Here is a 15,355-nt window from a genome sequence, read left to right on the forward strand (position 1 = left end):
TTGACGTCATATGGCTGCAATAAAAGTCCAAAAAGTGAATGAATACAATTGTAATTTTTACAGTCTAAAAAGTTTGTATTTAAAGTTTAATAATATTTCAAGTAAATTTTAAATTAAATTTTTAAAAACTTCTTTATGTGTGCCATTACATTGCCAGTGTTAGAGCACACAGTTACATTTACACACGGCACGTAGAAAATCGAATGAAGTATATCTATAATTGGTATGCCAAATGCAGTTACGAGAAATTGGTGAGTTTCCATGTTTCGGAAACTCTAAGCCCGGCGAGGGAAAATTAGAGGGAAAGTATCGACGACGTGTCACGTGTTTATACGAAATTCTACGCTACCGAGAGATTCGGAGTCACGTAATATCTATTACAGAATATTACGCAATTTCCAGTAAATCTTTTCCACAATCTTTCCATATCCCTTCGCAAACCTCACGAGAAGTCCGCAATGATGACATTACGTTACTCTGTTTGCGAACTACAACAGCGGAATCAACTTTCAGTGTACTCAAGTCCTCTCAACAAATTTCTACCTAAGGAAGACGTACGCTGGTGCATTACGTCGACCGTCAGCGGTTCGTTGACTATTAGACCCAGCAACCGAAGAAGCGTTTGCAAACGCACAGAAAGGCGAGGGGGATGAAGGGCCGGCCTTGAAGAACTGGTCGGGCCTGGAGGGCCTAGCGGAGGAGAAGGAGCCGGAGAGGAACCGACCACCGGGAGGGTCGTCACCCCCTCCTAAAAAAAGGGGTCGAGGCCTGGCACCAGGTCAAAAGCTCGGTCACAATAGGTTGCCTGCAAAGCGTCGGTTCCAGGGGGTCGGAGGCGGAGGAGGAGGGTGGTGGCGTCGAGGGCAGCGAGGGAGGCGGCACGATTATGTGCTGCGTCCTTCAGGGTGCCGAGAGAGTGTTCCCCTCCGTCGGGAGCGGGGGGAAACACGGAACGGGAACGGGAAGCGGCAAGGGCGCCGACGACACCCCCGTGGGTGCCCACGACCTACCCCTCGAATCGCTCTGGGCGGCCGGCCTGGACGAGGGGATGGGGTTTCCGCAGAGATGCTCCTACGCGAATCAACATACCACTCTCGCCGCGTCCTCTTCTACGAGCCACACATCCCCCGCGAACCCCGACGAGCTCTGGAGAGAGAGAAATTTCCCTCATAGGTATATACAGTTATTTATGAAGTGAATTAATCAAGTTTTAAATTGTCCGTTGTTCTTTTTAACATAATCGCAGCAAGGGAGCTTGATTAATTTTGTAGGTTAGCGAATGCCGCGAAATATCATGCGCTTACTATACAGCTTCGTACTAATTGCAATCAATTTGCTTTGCGTTTTTTTCTCGGACAGAAAAGCACAATTTATTATAATTTCAAACTCGAATTAAACTCTCTTCAAGAGAAGACTATTTCGTTATCGATACATTTCTTTTCGTTTCGAGCATGTTTACCGTTGTTGAGGATACAAAGTCCCCCGAATATTTTGCTACATTCGAACGATAGCGACTATAGAAAGGCTCGTTCGCGCAGAACGCCTACGACCTCCACGGGGATCGGTTCCTCGATCACGGATGAGATATGGACGTCGGCGAACGAGCGGCGATTCTGCCGCACCTCGACCACCTCGACTGGCATCGGCTCGTCCCTGAACCTACACGAGAACAATCGCTCATTGGAGTCGCGCGACGGCGATTTCTACTCCACGGATATCGAGGATTCCAAGGACACCTATCGAAGATTCTACCCAACCACGCCGACCACTTCCGGCCTGGGCTCATCTTCGGACCGGCAATCCGTGGAGACGCATTGTGGCTCCAGGGATCTACCGGATCACCTCTGGGCGGCCGCGATGGAAGACGGTTTCTCGCGCTTCAACGCCATGAAGTCGCTGCAGACGATCACGCGGCAGCCTCGTCCGAACCACGACTGGGTGAAGACCGAGCGTATCTCCAGGTTCACCAAGCACCGCACGATCAGTCAGTCGCCGCAACGCGAGCAGGAGATCTGGACGTCCAAGCTAAACGAGAGCGCTGTAGTTTCCGGCTACGCTACGCAGAGGAATCTCGGCCCGCACAAGTGCCACCATCAAGCACGCAGAAGCTTCTCCACGTCGATCGTCGCGGATCTCGCCGTTACACCGGATGGATCTCAGCAGAGCCTCGGCAGTGGCGAGTTCTTGGTGAGTCTTGGTGTCGTGTCGTTGTCGTGTCTCGCGCTAATCATTTAATGCACCTTCAACGTTGAGCTAAATATTTTTAAGAACGGCCAGTGTCTTCGAAACACTGTGTGCACACGCTAAAATTACGTACATCAAATTTCTATAATAACTTATGCGAACAATCTCTTAAATATCATCTCTACATTGAGGTTAAATTAATTGAGATAGCTTCTCATACAGGGCTGCAAATATATCAGGCAGAGCGTCTTTTCTTTTCAAACAAAAATTACGACTCTGAAATATTCTTAGAACCATTATACTCGCACGTTAAAGTCACTTATTACAGTTATTATTGCTGCAATTGCGTCACCAAGTGCTTGCCAAAAGCCTGCATTTAATAACGTTCGGCGTTTACGTATCCAACGTTTTTTCACCAAGGTAGCTCTGCTACCTTTCGCCCTGTTGTACGGATAATGTTCCCAGGCGGTTCCTAAAAATGCACCATCGGTAGGAAAGAGTACAAAATTACGACCCACTGTACTCGGCACGCAGTCCCTAACCGTTGATTATCGTAATGGCCCCGGGCACCCGAGGAAACGTCCTCGACCAAAGTGGGCGGCCGAGCTCTCAACCCTTTCTCCTTCGCTTCCACATCGCGGGCAGGGATTGACTTATCGCGCCTGAATTTGGATTACCTCGCGCAGCCTGACCGCGAAAACCCGCTCGTAGTTTTCTTTCCGCCGCGACGAAGACTTTGACGCGACCCCCGGATCTGTAAACTGAATTTATCGCGGTGTCGCAATAACTCGCGGGTTTGTGTACCCTTTAAGACGGATTACCGACTTTCCTCACCCGACCTCTTCCTCCGGCAATTTTTCGCGACAATTGAATATATATCTTGGAATGAGTCACGCGAGACCCACGCTCGAAACTAGAGCAAAAGCGGATTCGACAATGACATATCGCATCTCCTAAATAAAATCAGCGAAGTCATAATATATTCTCTATTTCAAACGTTGTATATCTCTACAAAGATAATGGTATGTTTCTACAAAGATAAGAGTTACCTAGTTAAAGAAAATTTCTAGAAAATGGTATCTTTCACATATTTATTATCGAATTACAAGAAATTGCTGAATTTATATCCAGAAAGTATTTGACTATTAAAAAACTATTAGTTTTCGAATTCATATTCCCTTTCTTTGATAATACCAAGCGTTTGTTCAAAGTTTAATATAAAATCTTCCGATTTTCATATAGTTCAATTAATTTGGCACATACAGTTATACTTTATCGTATGTAACGTTACATAGATTCGTTGATTTCGTTGTTTGCTGGAGAACGACGGTCGGTACGTTGTTGACGTCTCTTTCCTGAGATTGGATAAATAAAATTCTGCAAATAAAACATAAACGAAACACGAAAGCGGCATGTCCGTCCGCGCGGCGTGTAACTAACAATAAGTTGACAGAAACTATTAAAATAGCGCGCGTTGCCTGCAGAAACTCGAGTGCGCTTGCTGAATCTCGAGAAATTGTCGAGAGCTGGACGGTAAAAATTTTAAGTCTGGCTCTTTTCGCGAGCACACGCATACAATACGGCGAAAGTTTTACGGACGACATCTTTTGTGTACGCGCTAACGCGCGAAAGACGCGGTTATATCACCGAGCATAAATCTTTGACGTTTTAATACGGGGCTTATAATTCACTTGGTCACTGGTTTATAATTCGCGCAGTCGACTTTACGAAGAATAGTCTATTAGTGCTATTATCCACGAATGCTCTCTTTCGCGGGGCCTATGCTTTCCATTTAATCTCAATTACATGAATCAATTATACATAATCGATTAAATTAATTAAACGAGCGAATTTCGAGATCTCACATCGTGAAACGATATCATCCAAATAGAGAGTTCATATTTTTTGTTTGTCAGAAAATATGTAAAATATAATCGATCGTTTTTCGGGCGGATCATAAAGTTTTAACCGCTTTTAACCTCCACATATTATAGCGACTTGTATTAATAAATATTTCGTTGTAATATGTACGATACCGGCTTTGCAAGCATGCATTTTGCATGATCGGTAGGGGGGCTGGATAAATATGAATTTATTATACGTACATATACATACGTATAAATCGTCGAAAGCTAAATTCTTGCTAGTCTAAACGCCCGTGCCTAGTTTACCACGCGTGTACGCATTACCATTCATATCTCACTATGTATCACGCACAATATCCCCATCGCGCGTCTGTCCGATGCAACACGTTTCCTAATATGCATTTACCTTCTTTCAATAATGAGAGTCGACTCGCATAATTGCATCGATATTATCCCGGGTTGCAACGTGCATGAATTAAGCTTGTAGGATAAAAAGAAGATGGAATATAAATTGGACTTTAATTAAAAAATTTGACTTAATGAGTCATCTCCATTTATTTTAATATTTTTATTACGCGAACAAACGGTGTAAAGTTTTTGTTTAACAGCTTCAAGAAAAAGGGGGCGTGCGAGTAAGAATATTCGTCATGATTATGATATAGTTAAATCCTGCAATACAATTGCAGGATAATAATAGTATAATTAGTAAATAATAAGGAAAATAATATCAGTACAATATTCTTGTGCAATAAAATTAATAGTGTAACATCGCGAGATACATCGTAGAAATACATTGTAAATAATATCGGTGAGTTTATCAAAGGTAATGGTTGCCTCGATAAAATGACACGATGACATTTATGTCGCTCCTTTCGGTGTGTGCGGAAATAACCATTGTTTCACGCGGTGCGTCACGTGGGACAAAGTGACGGGGCGGATGTTCATTTCGGAGTGTGATGAACGAAAGAATGACTCTCGTCAAGCTGGCTGGATGTCTGTTGTCCCCCGTGTACGTCCTCGTATGCAACATCGCTTGCAGGCAACGAAACCAGGCCTGAAATCTGTCCGGCAAACGATGTACGATGATGCGGGACATAAAAGCGCCATTCTACTTCGGGATATTAGAGCCGGATATCGCGGTTCATCTCTTTTTCATCGTCGTCCACGATTCTCCCCCAAAATGAAAGAGTTTTATCACCCGTGGGTCACGCGATTCGCGGTCGTTTCCCCACGCCAGATAATTCCGACCGTCGGGATGCATCATTAATTTCCTCGCTCCAGAAAGTACCGCCGCTAAGTTGGGGCACGTAATTGATTCGGGTAACGGAATTTGTTACAGCCAACTTTTTGTTTGGAGATTGAAAGTTCTGTGTCCTGGGGAATAATATGCACAAGATGGCAAAGGAAGGAGGAAGCGAACTTGCTTCGCGAGGCGTGCCATTTTCACTTGACATGAAAATGTGAAGCTGAATTTCCAACTTTAATAAAATTTCAATTAGCCTCGCGTTATCGGGTGTGTAAGAAATATGGATACGCGTAAAGAAATTCGTAGGTTGACGCGCGCGCGCGTTATATCTGATACTCCTTTTTGACAAGATACCTCGCACAAAGATTCTCTTTCCGCCTCGCCACTCTTTGAGCCGCTCTGCTTAATTAGTCGTCCCGCTCTGTGTGTCATCCTGGAGCTTTGCGTCTCGCGAATAAACGCAAAGAGAAGCCGACTCGTCTATATTTGCGCATCGGGTAGAGGGTATATCAACATGCGCGCGTTGCTACCAGATTTTCACGTGTACTGCAACCGGGCAAGAGGAACGATCCAATTAGAGTCAATGGAGTCTCGTGCGCGCACCTCGATATACCGACCGTTAACTTCTTTCACTTAGACGCTTTTACTTTTTGCCGCGGAAGCTGCGCGACGCGACAGTCTTCAAGCGGCGCTTTTCGACGCGTAATTAACATGGTCGGCCGCCGCGACGAACTATAAAATGTTCTCAAAGTTCCTCTTTATGCCTGTTACACAGACACTTTGGTTATATAGCAGAGAAGAGAAAAATGGGGAGAAAAATGGGGAGTAGCGGTAAAGTTTTTAATCAATTTAAATATGCGACATACATACGTTATTTTGTAATTAAATCGTTATACGACACCTTGGAAGCTTGATTTCTTCTCAAGGAAGATCACGGAGGACACTTAAAACGTCGCAAAACGTTTACCGTAATTCTCTAATCGTAATTTTCTATTCGTTATTACATACGCAATTAACTACAGTACTAAATAATGAAAATGATAAGACATAATTAAGAAAGGCAGTTCCGAGGAATTTCAATGTCGCTATTGTCATCCCGCAATCGAGTCGAAATTCTCTCCCGACTATGTTTCCCTCCCCTCGGCTTTGTCGGCACTTAAAGGCGAGCCGAAGCGAAGATTCGGAGCTCGCAATGTAATTTGCAATACGCGAGGCGAGGCTCGTTCTCGTCGCGTAAATCGCACGCGCGTCTCCCTTAGTGCTCAAGCGCAGGCACAAGACGATCCAATTAAACTCCGCCGTGTTCGAGTTGGCGGAGATGATCCCTTAATCGGCGATATACATGTGTCAAGTGCAGAGAGCACCGAGCGCCGACTGGCGAAACGGCATAAATCGATTTATCCCGGCGACACGAAAGTTGAGAGACGTCGCGCGCCCGCTCGCAAGATGACTTTGATGAGGTCCGCACGTAATTATCCTCCGATTAATGAGCGTGCATACGGGCGGGATAACCACCAGCTGGGATTTACTCCCGTAATTACGCTCGCTACTTTGACGGCTTAATGAGGAATATACCTGGGTACGTGTGTCTTGATCTGAGCTCGGTTGAGCTCTCGTTTCTCACAGATAAAGCGCGATAATTGGTCCAGCAAAGCGAGATTATCGACACCACTGGTTTTTTTTCCTTTTCGACGAGAGAATCGTTTTCTTTTATAACAGAAGAAAAGGCTAACTTGCAAAGGACGCGTAAACACTTCGGATGATTAGTAATAAGTTAATCAAGCGTACTCTCAAAAAGAAAAGTGAAAATTTAGTTTTCTTACAGAAGACAAACGCAAATATTTATACATTTTAATAATTTTGAAAATTTCTAAACAAGTAAAACTTCGCATCCCGAAGAAGATTATTTTTTATTATAATATTAATTAAACGTTTTTGACTATAACGATATAATTGTTGAGTGTTAAACTCTCATTGGTTGATTTATTAACTGTATCACTTTGTAATACAGTTAATAAATTGTGTAAAAATTTTCCTATTTCTAGAGCAAATTGTGACAAGGCAATATTGTTTGTTAAAAAGAATTCCGTCAAACGATAGCTTGATTCGCGGAGTTCGGAATTTTTCGATCGCGAGTCAATTGCTGGAAGTTATCTATTCTCGCAAACCCGCTTCTGGAATGAGTATTTTAGGAATCAATCAAACTATGTCAACGAAGGAAGCAGATTGATGGCGCTTTATCGTAACAAAGCCGGCGAGATCTTTTATAAGCCGGAAATTAACGCTCCCATCGCTCGCTAAATTCCACTGGGACGCATATTATCGTGCGAATTTTATTTTAATTCTCTATATTTCACACCGACGTGTGCTCGTTTGTCAAAGATGTCTTAATTTACGCGAGTCGAGCTACGTTCGCCAACCTTTCGACAGAAAGATTCTCGCCGGCATGACATATTGCCTTAAATACTGTCGCGATAAAGCTGCGAATGTATAGTCCGCAAACACTCGCCGCGAAAGATATTGCGCGCTTTCCCAGTAATAATTCTGCGAAACTCTCTCGAAAATGGCCAGTATATAATGTTAATCTCACGTATATATTTTGCCTGATAAATCTAACTCGTTACATTTTTAGATATTTCAAGCCGCACGGTAAACTAGAATCGTAAAATAGAAAAGTGCGGAGGCTGGCGCTACCAATAAGCCTCTTTTCCCAATTTGCTTGCTTATGCTAAAAACTTTTGTTTTCTGGAAGATTAATTTTTTTTTGAAGAATCTTAAAACACAACGCGAAAAATAGGACGCTGCGAGCTTACGTTCTTCTCATGAATAATTCGCAGGTAATTTGCAATATATTTATGAGGCGAAAATAGTGATCTTCTTCTCCGCGATGACTTACATTCGCCTGTTAGAAATTGCATCAGCTGTAGCCTAGTTCAACGCTTATCTTATCGCTACGAAACGCACATATAGGCTTCGCGAAAACGAACTCGTTGACATTTTTCCACGTCGACGTCGAAGACGACAACGAATCGTTTTCGTTGTGTTCTATTAACGGAAATGTTCGATGGCGTGCGTGTTTTATAGAAAAGTCGCAACGAGCACGTTTGCACGACTCAGTTTCTTCTCTTGCCGATGACAGCGATTCGATTCGTTATCCCGACAGTCCTGATAAATTCCCTGATAGATCGGTTCCCCCCGAAGGGCAGATCTCGGCGATGAAATCGGCCCGGTCGCTCGCGAACGAATGGCGATGACCTAATTAAGTTCATCGTTAATGCATATCGCGCGCGAAGCCGTAACGCGCGCACTATTTCTTCCGGAACGCGTTTGATTAAAATCCATTTATCATTGAAAATCGCGCCCCGCTTCTGGCTTTTGTAAACGGCGGAAACACGCGATTACGACGGATTTTCCTTTAGCTCCGCCGACCGACCTAACATCCGTCTCTTTCTCTCTTTCCGTTTTACTATCCCGAAGCGGAAAGCAACGATAAAGCATGAATTAATAATCGCCCTACCTCCTTATTCCGATCTCCGTCTTGTTTCCTCCCGTCGCTGTATTATGCAGCATCTGCTGACATTACGTTGCATAATGGAGTGTCGCGAGCTGCGGCCGTTTATCTACAGTCATCGTCGTCGTCGTCGTCGCCGTCACTCGCGCAACTCTTTTCTAAGATCTGCGAATTTGTCGCAAATGAGAACAAATGGTTCCTCTCTTGCTTTAAAACCCCCACGTTTTCCGATAGAGTCATTAAATGCACGCGGAAGTCTAGGCTTCCCTAGCATTCGGTCATCTCTGCAGTCTTTCCTCATTTTTTTCTGCGGAACGGAAAAACCGGTGAAATTTTTTATTCTTGGAATTTCCTAACGCGAGAGATTGAAAATGGAAAGATATTTGGCGATAAAGAATGTATATCCTCACATTGTGTACAATTTTGAAGGAAAAAAAGAGGAAACGATAGCATTTATTTTATTTCAGAGATACTTTTTATTGGAGAAACTTGCAACGTCAAGTGAAATAATATTTTGCTCAGATACTTGAAAGAAATGAGAGAGGGAAAAGGTTTTTAAAAGCGGTACTTGCTTTATTAAAAGCAAGCCCGCGTTGAGCGTGTAGCGCATAGTCAGGACACTTTGAGTCTCGTTTGTTAATCGATGCTAATATCGCGTTGTGTTGCGACCAGGCTCGTTAAAGCTGCGTATGTACGAGAGCAATATGTATGTGAAATGTGACGCGAGAATGCCAATTTTCCTCGGGCGTTGAAAATGAGATAGCCGTCTACCTTTGAACAGCAATTTCACAAGGGTAGTTGATCCTAGAAACGTCTCGGTATCCGTGTGCGAGAATCATTGATGAGAGAACGCGACGACTTTAGGTAGAAGAAAAAATAAAATTGAAATACGCAACAAATTAACGGTACAATTATTCAATTATCTATTTAGTTGAAATAGAAATTACAGAACGCTCGCAGTTTGTGGTTTGTCGAGCATTGTATATTTTTAAGAATTTGCATACATGCAAAGAAGTAATTGTATGCGCAACGTCAATTTAAAATAAAAAGTAATTCATCACTCACTGATACGATTCGCAAGAGCAGAGTTGTACATTGTTAACTATAGACGTTAAACTGTAAAAATATAAATATGTATATAATTATTATAGAATAATTACGTACAAAATTATTTGATTAAATATATTTTATATTTTTCAAAATAGGTAATTATTAAAATAATTATAGAACACTCAGAAAAATTCTTCCTTTTAAATATAAACTCACAAAATTTTATACTTTCGTTTTGTAACACTTATTTGAATCCTCGTTCGAATCATTTGAATAAATAAAACAAAAGCAGATGACAGATGCTTTATTTTGCACAAGTAGCAAATAACATCAAAATGTAAGACACTTATCACGATTTCTCTGCTGTTGTTCGATGCCTCCTTCTCCTCTTAGATTTTCTTGTTGCTTCTTGTCTTACACAACACTCACTCGCGAAAATCATCGATCGCGCAAAATTTCGAACACTCCCGTACGTGATGTGAAATACCGCGAAAGTCACGAAATATTATTAAGAAATATCGCGTGACTTTCTATCATACAAATTACTCAAGTTAACAACTTGGATTTTTAATTAAAAAATGGATAAATCAATCAATCATTCAATCTAATCCTCCGCAGTGAATTATGTGAACGAAACCTCCAGCGATAAATAGCTGTTCTTAATTGCAATAGTTAATCGAGATCATTTCCGATTACATTTACATAATGTAACAACGCGCGATTAGCAACTTTCTCTACTTCCTGCGTGTTCAAGTTGCAAAGAATGACAGAGCCGCACAAATTTCTTTCTCTTTTCCGGGCGAAAATGGATAAAATTGTACGAAATCGACAGATAATTTAAAAGCGCGGTGCGTAAACGAGATGTCATCGCAACAAATTACCACAGTTTACATTCATATTTTACAATTAGCTAATTGTCATCTACAGATGAGTTAGTCTCGTGAAATCTGCGTTGATGAAAAATCTCTAATAGTAATTAGAATTTAAGTAACAACGATTTTTGTTTCGAAACATTTCCTCGATTGAACAGAATTCATCGTTAATTTAATCAACACCAATAAGTCCGCAGAATGATACGCAAAACGTAGTAACAGTCACGGAATAAAGTAATGTAGAATATTAAGTACGGAATTTTCCATTGCGTAGGCAGGCCAACGAATTCTTAACGTTTTTTTGTTGTTTTTCACTCGGCGCGGTGACGTACGATGTTTTTCGTGTACCTGAAGGTCGCCGCGCTCTATCACTCGCTCGCCGAACGTCGTGCCGGCAGGCAGTGGCGAGAGTCGCTCCGTGCGTGGTATTTCTTTTCCGTTATCGGTTTCCAAGACTCGATCGCGAAGAAAGTATGGATAAAACGCTATTGATCTGAACACCTTTATCAGTGACAAGTAATGTTCCGCGATTAATTATTAAGTTTCTACAACTTGTGATGAGAAACGAATTGCATATTGAGGCGATGGCTCTTTATCAACGTTCACATAGATATTTCACGAGATCAACTCATCTAAAATATGAACGTAAGCCGTGGTACTTTGTCGCGGTTACATCTCGTTTACGCACCGCGCTTTTAATTATCTAGTGATTTATCCAGTCTTTCGAATCGAAAATACAAGTTGTTAGTTTGAGTAATTTGTATGATAGAAAGTCACGCGACATTTGTTAATAATATTTCGTGAGTTTCGCGGTATTTCACATCGCGTACGGGAGTGTCCGAAATTTCGCGCGATCGATGATCTTTGCGAGTGAGTGTTGTGTGAGTGCCACAAGAAAATCTGAGAGGAGGAGGCGGCCCGAGAGGCATCGGGCAAAGGCGAAGAAATGGTAAGGTGAGTGTCTTACATTTTTATATTATTTGCTACTTGTGCAAAATAAAGCATCTGTTATCTGTTTTTGTGTCATTTATTTAAATGAATAAGTGTTAGAGACAAAATCATACGTAGAAAATTTTGTGAGTTTATATTTAAAAGGAAGAATTTTTCTGAGTATTCTATAATTATCTTAATAATTACTTATTTTAAAAAATATAAAATATAAAGTGTATTTAATACAATAATTTACATGATTACTCTATAATAATAATATACGTATTTGTATTTTTACAGTTTAGCATATACATATATTTAACGATGTACAACTCTGCTGTTGCAAATCGTATCAGTGAGTAGTGAATTAATTTTTATTTAAATTGGCGTTGCGCATATAATTACTTCTTTACATGTATGCAAAGTCTTAAAAATATACAATGCTCGACCACAAACTGCGTGCGCGAAGCGCGCGTTCTGTCATTTCTAGTATTTCTAAATTGCAAACCTTCATTTACTATGAATGTACGTAAAAGGGAAGTAAAGCACATCGCGCTTCGAGAAAATCAATCGGCATCGCGGAAAAGAGGCCTCAATCGTTCGATATTAACGACATTCGCGCTGGTAACATCTCTTTTTTAGAAAAGGAAAACGACCTTTTTGAAAAAAAATCGAAAAAATTCAGACCGTTGAAATTTATCGTGAAATTTCGATGTGGCCACACGGGGCAGAAGTTCGTGGATAAAATTTCTGTCGGCACTCTTTCGCACCGGCGAAAAGTGATTGGTCGTGAGAATTTACTTTCGTTAGCGGTGTTTTCTCGCCGGAAGACCGCCCTCTCCCCCTTCTCCCCGGGGAATAAGGAAAACGAAGTGCAGACAGAATCCTAGAAGTGCAGCCGGATCTTGACTCTTGATTACTTGACGAGCGGGCGGCTCGAATCGATAATCGGCACGTTGCCGGTGCAATCCCCGCCAACTAAAATGATAATGTTCCCGCGAGAAATCCGTTTTTCCCGTGGACGTTGAACGACAACGCGGATGGCAGGAGTGCATCCACCGCAAAGTTAAAAAATAAAGAATCGCTAATTCCCGACCGTACTCGTGTATTTTTACGCTCGGCCGTTTTTTTAAATTGTCCCCGTAAGAACATTTCTTTCGGAGCGTTTTACTTTTTCATACCTCTTTCATTCTACAACGTGCTCGCGAAGATTTTTCGCGCAGTTGTCTTTGCGGTATCCGTGCGATATCGGCAAGACATTCACGGGCGCTTTACGGGTTTCTAAGAGAACATATCAAACTATATAGAAGAAGGAACTTTATTACAACTCGGTCTGCAACGTGAATACCGCATTGAATGCCATCGACCGATATGAGTAGCTCTATGTTTAATTTAGAATTTATAATGCAACAGTGATGAAAAACATTAATTAAAATGTGCGTAATGATCGACGCGTTTATTATTGGCATTATCGTTTTCACAGTTTTCGTATATTAGCCGAGTGATCTCTTTTAAAATACGAGAAGTTTCATTCGTTTACTTTCAGAATCCAATTAATAGAACGCTCCAGCATTCACGTCCATATGAATGACGCGCTTTATTCTCTCATATCGGCCAGGATATTAAAACAAAAAAAAATTCATTGTTGACGTGTCATAAAAATGTTTGAAGTTTAGAATAGCAGTCTCGAATGAAATAATTTTCATTTCGAAACTGCGGGGAGTGTTGAGGTGATTTTTCAATTTACCTGGTTGATTAAAAGTACCTTTATTTTCGGTGAGTCAAAAATGTTACATATAAGAGAGAGAGGGGGAGTAGGGGAGAGGATAGAACAGGTTCCAAACTCAAGCGTTGCTTACGCGTGTGCGGCAGGACGGCGACGTATCTGATTTATGTATTACTTAGGACATGTAGGAGATAAAGCAAGTTATATATACGTTACATTAATTACTAGTTCCTTCGATCAATCGCTGTTCTCAGAACCACCTGTTGTGTTAAAGGACTGATCGCGCATAGTCGCCGACGGTGCATGCATGTCCCACCGAGTGCATCGATAACGTGTTATCGTTACTCGAGCCCTCTCTCGAATTAATGGGCGCCTTGTTAACAGAGCCCGTAGATAAGACGGTGCGGTAGTTCTTTGTATTTGGTGCTGCAAATTGTCGACAAAATTAAGCAAAACGTTTATATTATATTTTGCCGATTTTACATTAACTTTCTAAATTATAAATCCCTTACTTTCGCTTAAGGGAATAACAAATAAACGAATTATATCATTACGGTGCATCGCGGCGCTCCTGACGTTTTACGGCGCGAACGGTTTAATCTCGAGCACCCTGGGCTTTTTATTAATTTATCAATTCGTAGTCTAGTGCGCAGAGCCGTGGATTTAGCGGCAGTGGCCATTTCTCGGCGAGCGAATAAATTCGCGGATTATCGGGAAGTTTGATCGCGCTGTCAGGGGCCTCGAGCTTCCGAATGTCCCGGAATTCTGCCGGATCAAGATACGACAACTGACAACGCGGATGAAAACGTTGATTGGCATGGACCGCGCATCTCTCGCGTTCAGTCCGATCTGATAAAGGGTGCACGGATGCGTATTCGCATTTAGATCAATTGAGCACCGCGCCGGCTCGCAATTGATCTCGGTAATTGCGAAGTTGTGGGCGCGCGAATTATGCTGCACGTTGTATCGGCTTTTCTTTTTGAATCGAGGTAAATTTCGATTATCAACGATGCTCCGCTGGCCGGAATTAGATCCGAAGACTGCTAAATAGCGCGGCGATTGTATTACCAATAATTAACATAGTTATTCGTTATTGTTATTCATAAATATTACTCGTACGCTTATTATTACTATCTGCTTTGAATTGATTAATGTCGCGGATATGTGAAGGTTTCACCGTACAATATTTGAATAGCGCATGCTGCATATTAATTAGAATCGTACACACTAATATGTACACGTATCGGCAATCATAATTCATATGCGTGCCGATTTATTATCCATTATTAATTTTCGCGGCCGAAGTGGTATCAATTTCTATCGCTCAGCTGATTTTGTCTTTTGGTTTCTTATGTGCGCTGGAGCAATGATAATTTGATTACTAATGGACACTCATCTGTGTAGAAACTTTTTAATTATTTGTTTTATTAAATATTCAAATAATTAGTTATCGGAATTAATCATTGAGAAGAATTAGTAAATTTAACAATGAATTTAAATTTAACGAATTAAAATTTATTGGAAAATGGAAGCGGTTTTACTATTATTTCTTTTCAAATTTTTATATTCTGGAAAGCGCAAGATTGCAATTCTAATAAATCAGAAAATCCACCCTCCTCACGACGGTTTGATTTTATTTTCTTAAGTTTGCACACAGCACCTTAATTTATTATATAATTCGTAATTTATTAAAATCACGCGAGATGTGAAATCTCTGACAAAATTGCAACTAATTCTTGATCGAAGTGAAAGTGAACTGTATTTTTTCAAATAAGCATTACGTGTAACGCGAGAATGGACGTAATGTGTATCGCGTGTATTAGAAAGAAAGAAACGAAAATATTACGAATATGCTGGGAAGCGTTAAATATTTGGTAACTGCTCGTCGAGTGCGCGAGCTTCGTGTTTGTATCACGACGTACGCGATGCCGCGTATACAATGTCACCGCATTATCACTCTCGCACCGACGC

At 41.5% G+C, this 15,355-nt stretch overlaps 1 protein-coding gene across 1 annotated transcript in view; it reads left to right on the top strand.

The window, feature by feature from the left end:
• Positions 1–886: 886 nt before the first annotated feature.
• Positions 887–15,355, top strand: part of LOC105569775 — a 141,414-nt gene continuing 126,945 nt past the window's right edge. The window contains exons 1-2 of the mRNA XM_012026500.1: positions 887–1,173; positions 1,512–2,187. Coding sequence (XP_011881890.1) covers positions 887–1,173; positions 1,512–2,187 — 963 coding nt within the window. The remainder of the gene's footprint in view (positions 1,174–1,511; positions 2,188–15,355) is intronic.

Source organism: Vollenhovia emeryi, unplaced genomic scaffold, assembly GCF_000949405.1.
Source record: "Vollenhovia emeryi isolate VEMERY1.0 unplaced genomic scaffold, V.emery_V1.0 DF939123.1, whole genome shotgun sequence".
NCBI classification, from domain to species: Eukaryota; Metazoa; Arthropoda; class Insecta; order Hymenoptera; family Formicidae; genus Vollenhovia; species Vollenhovia emeryi.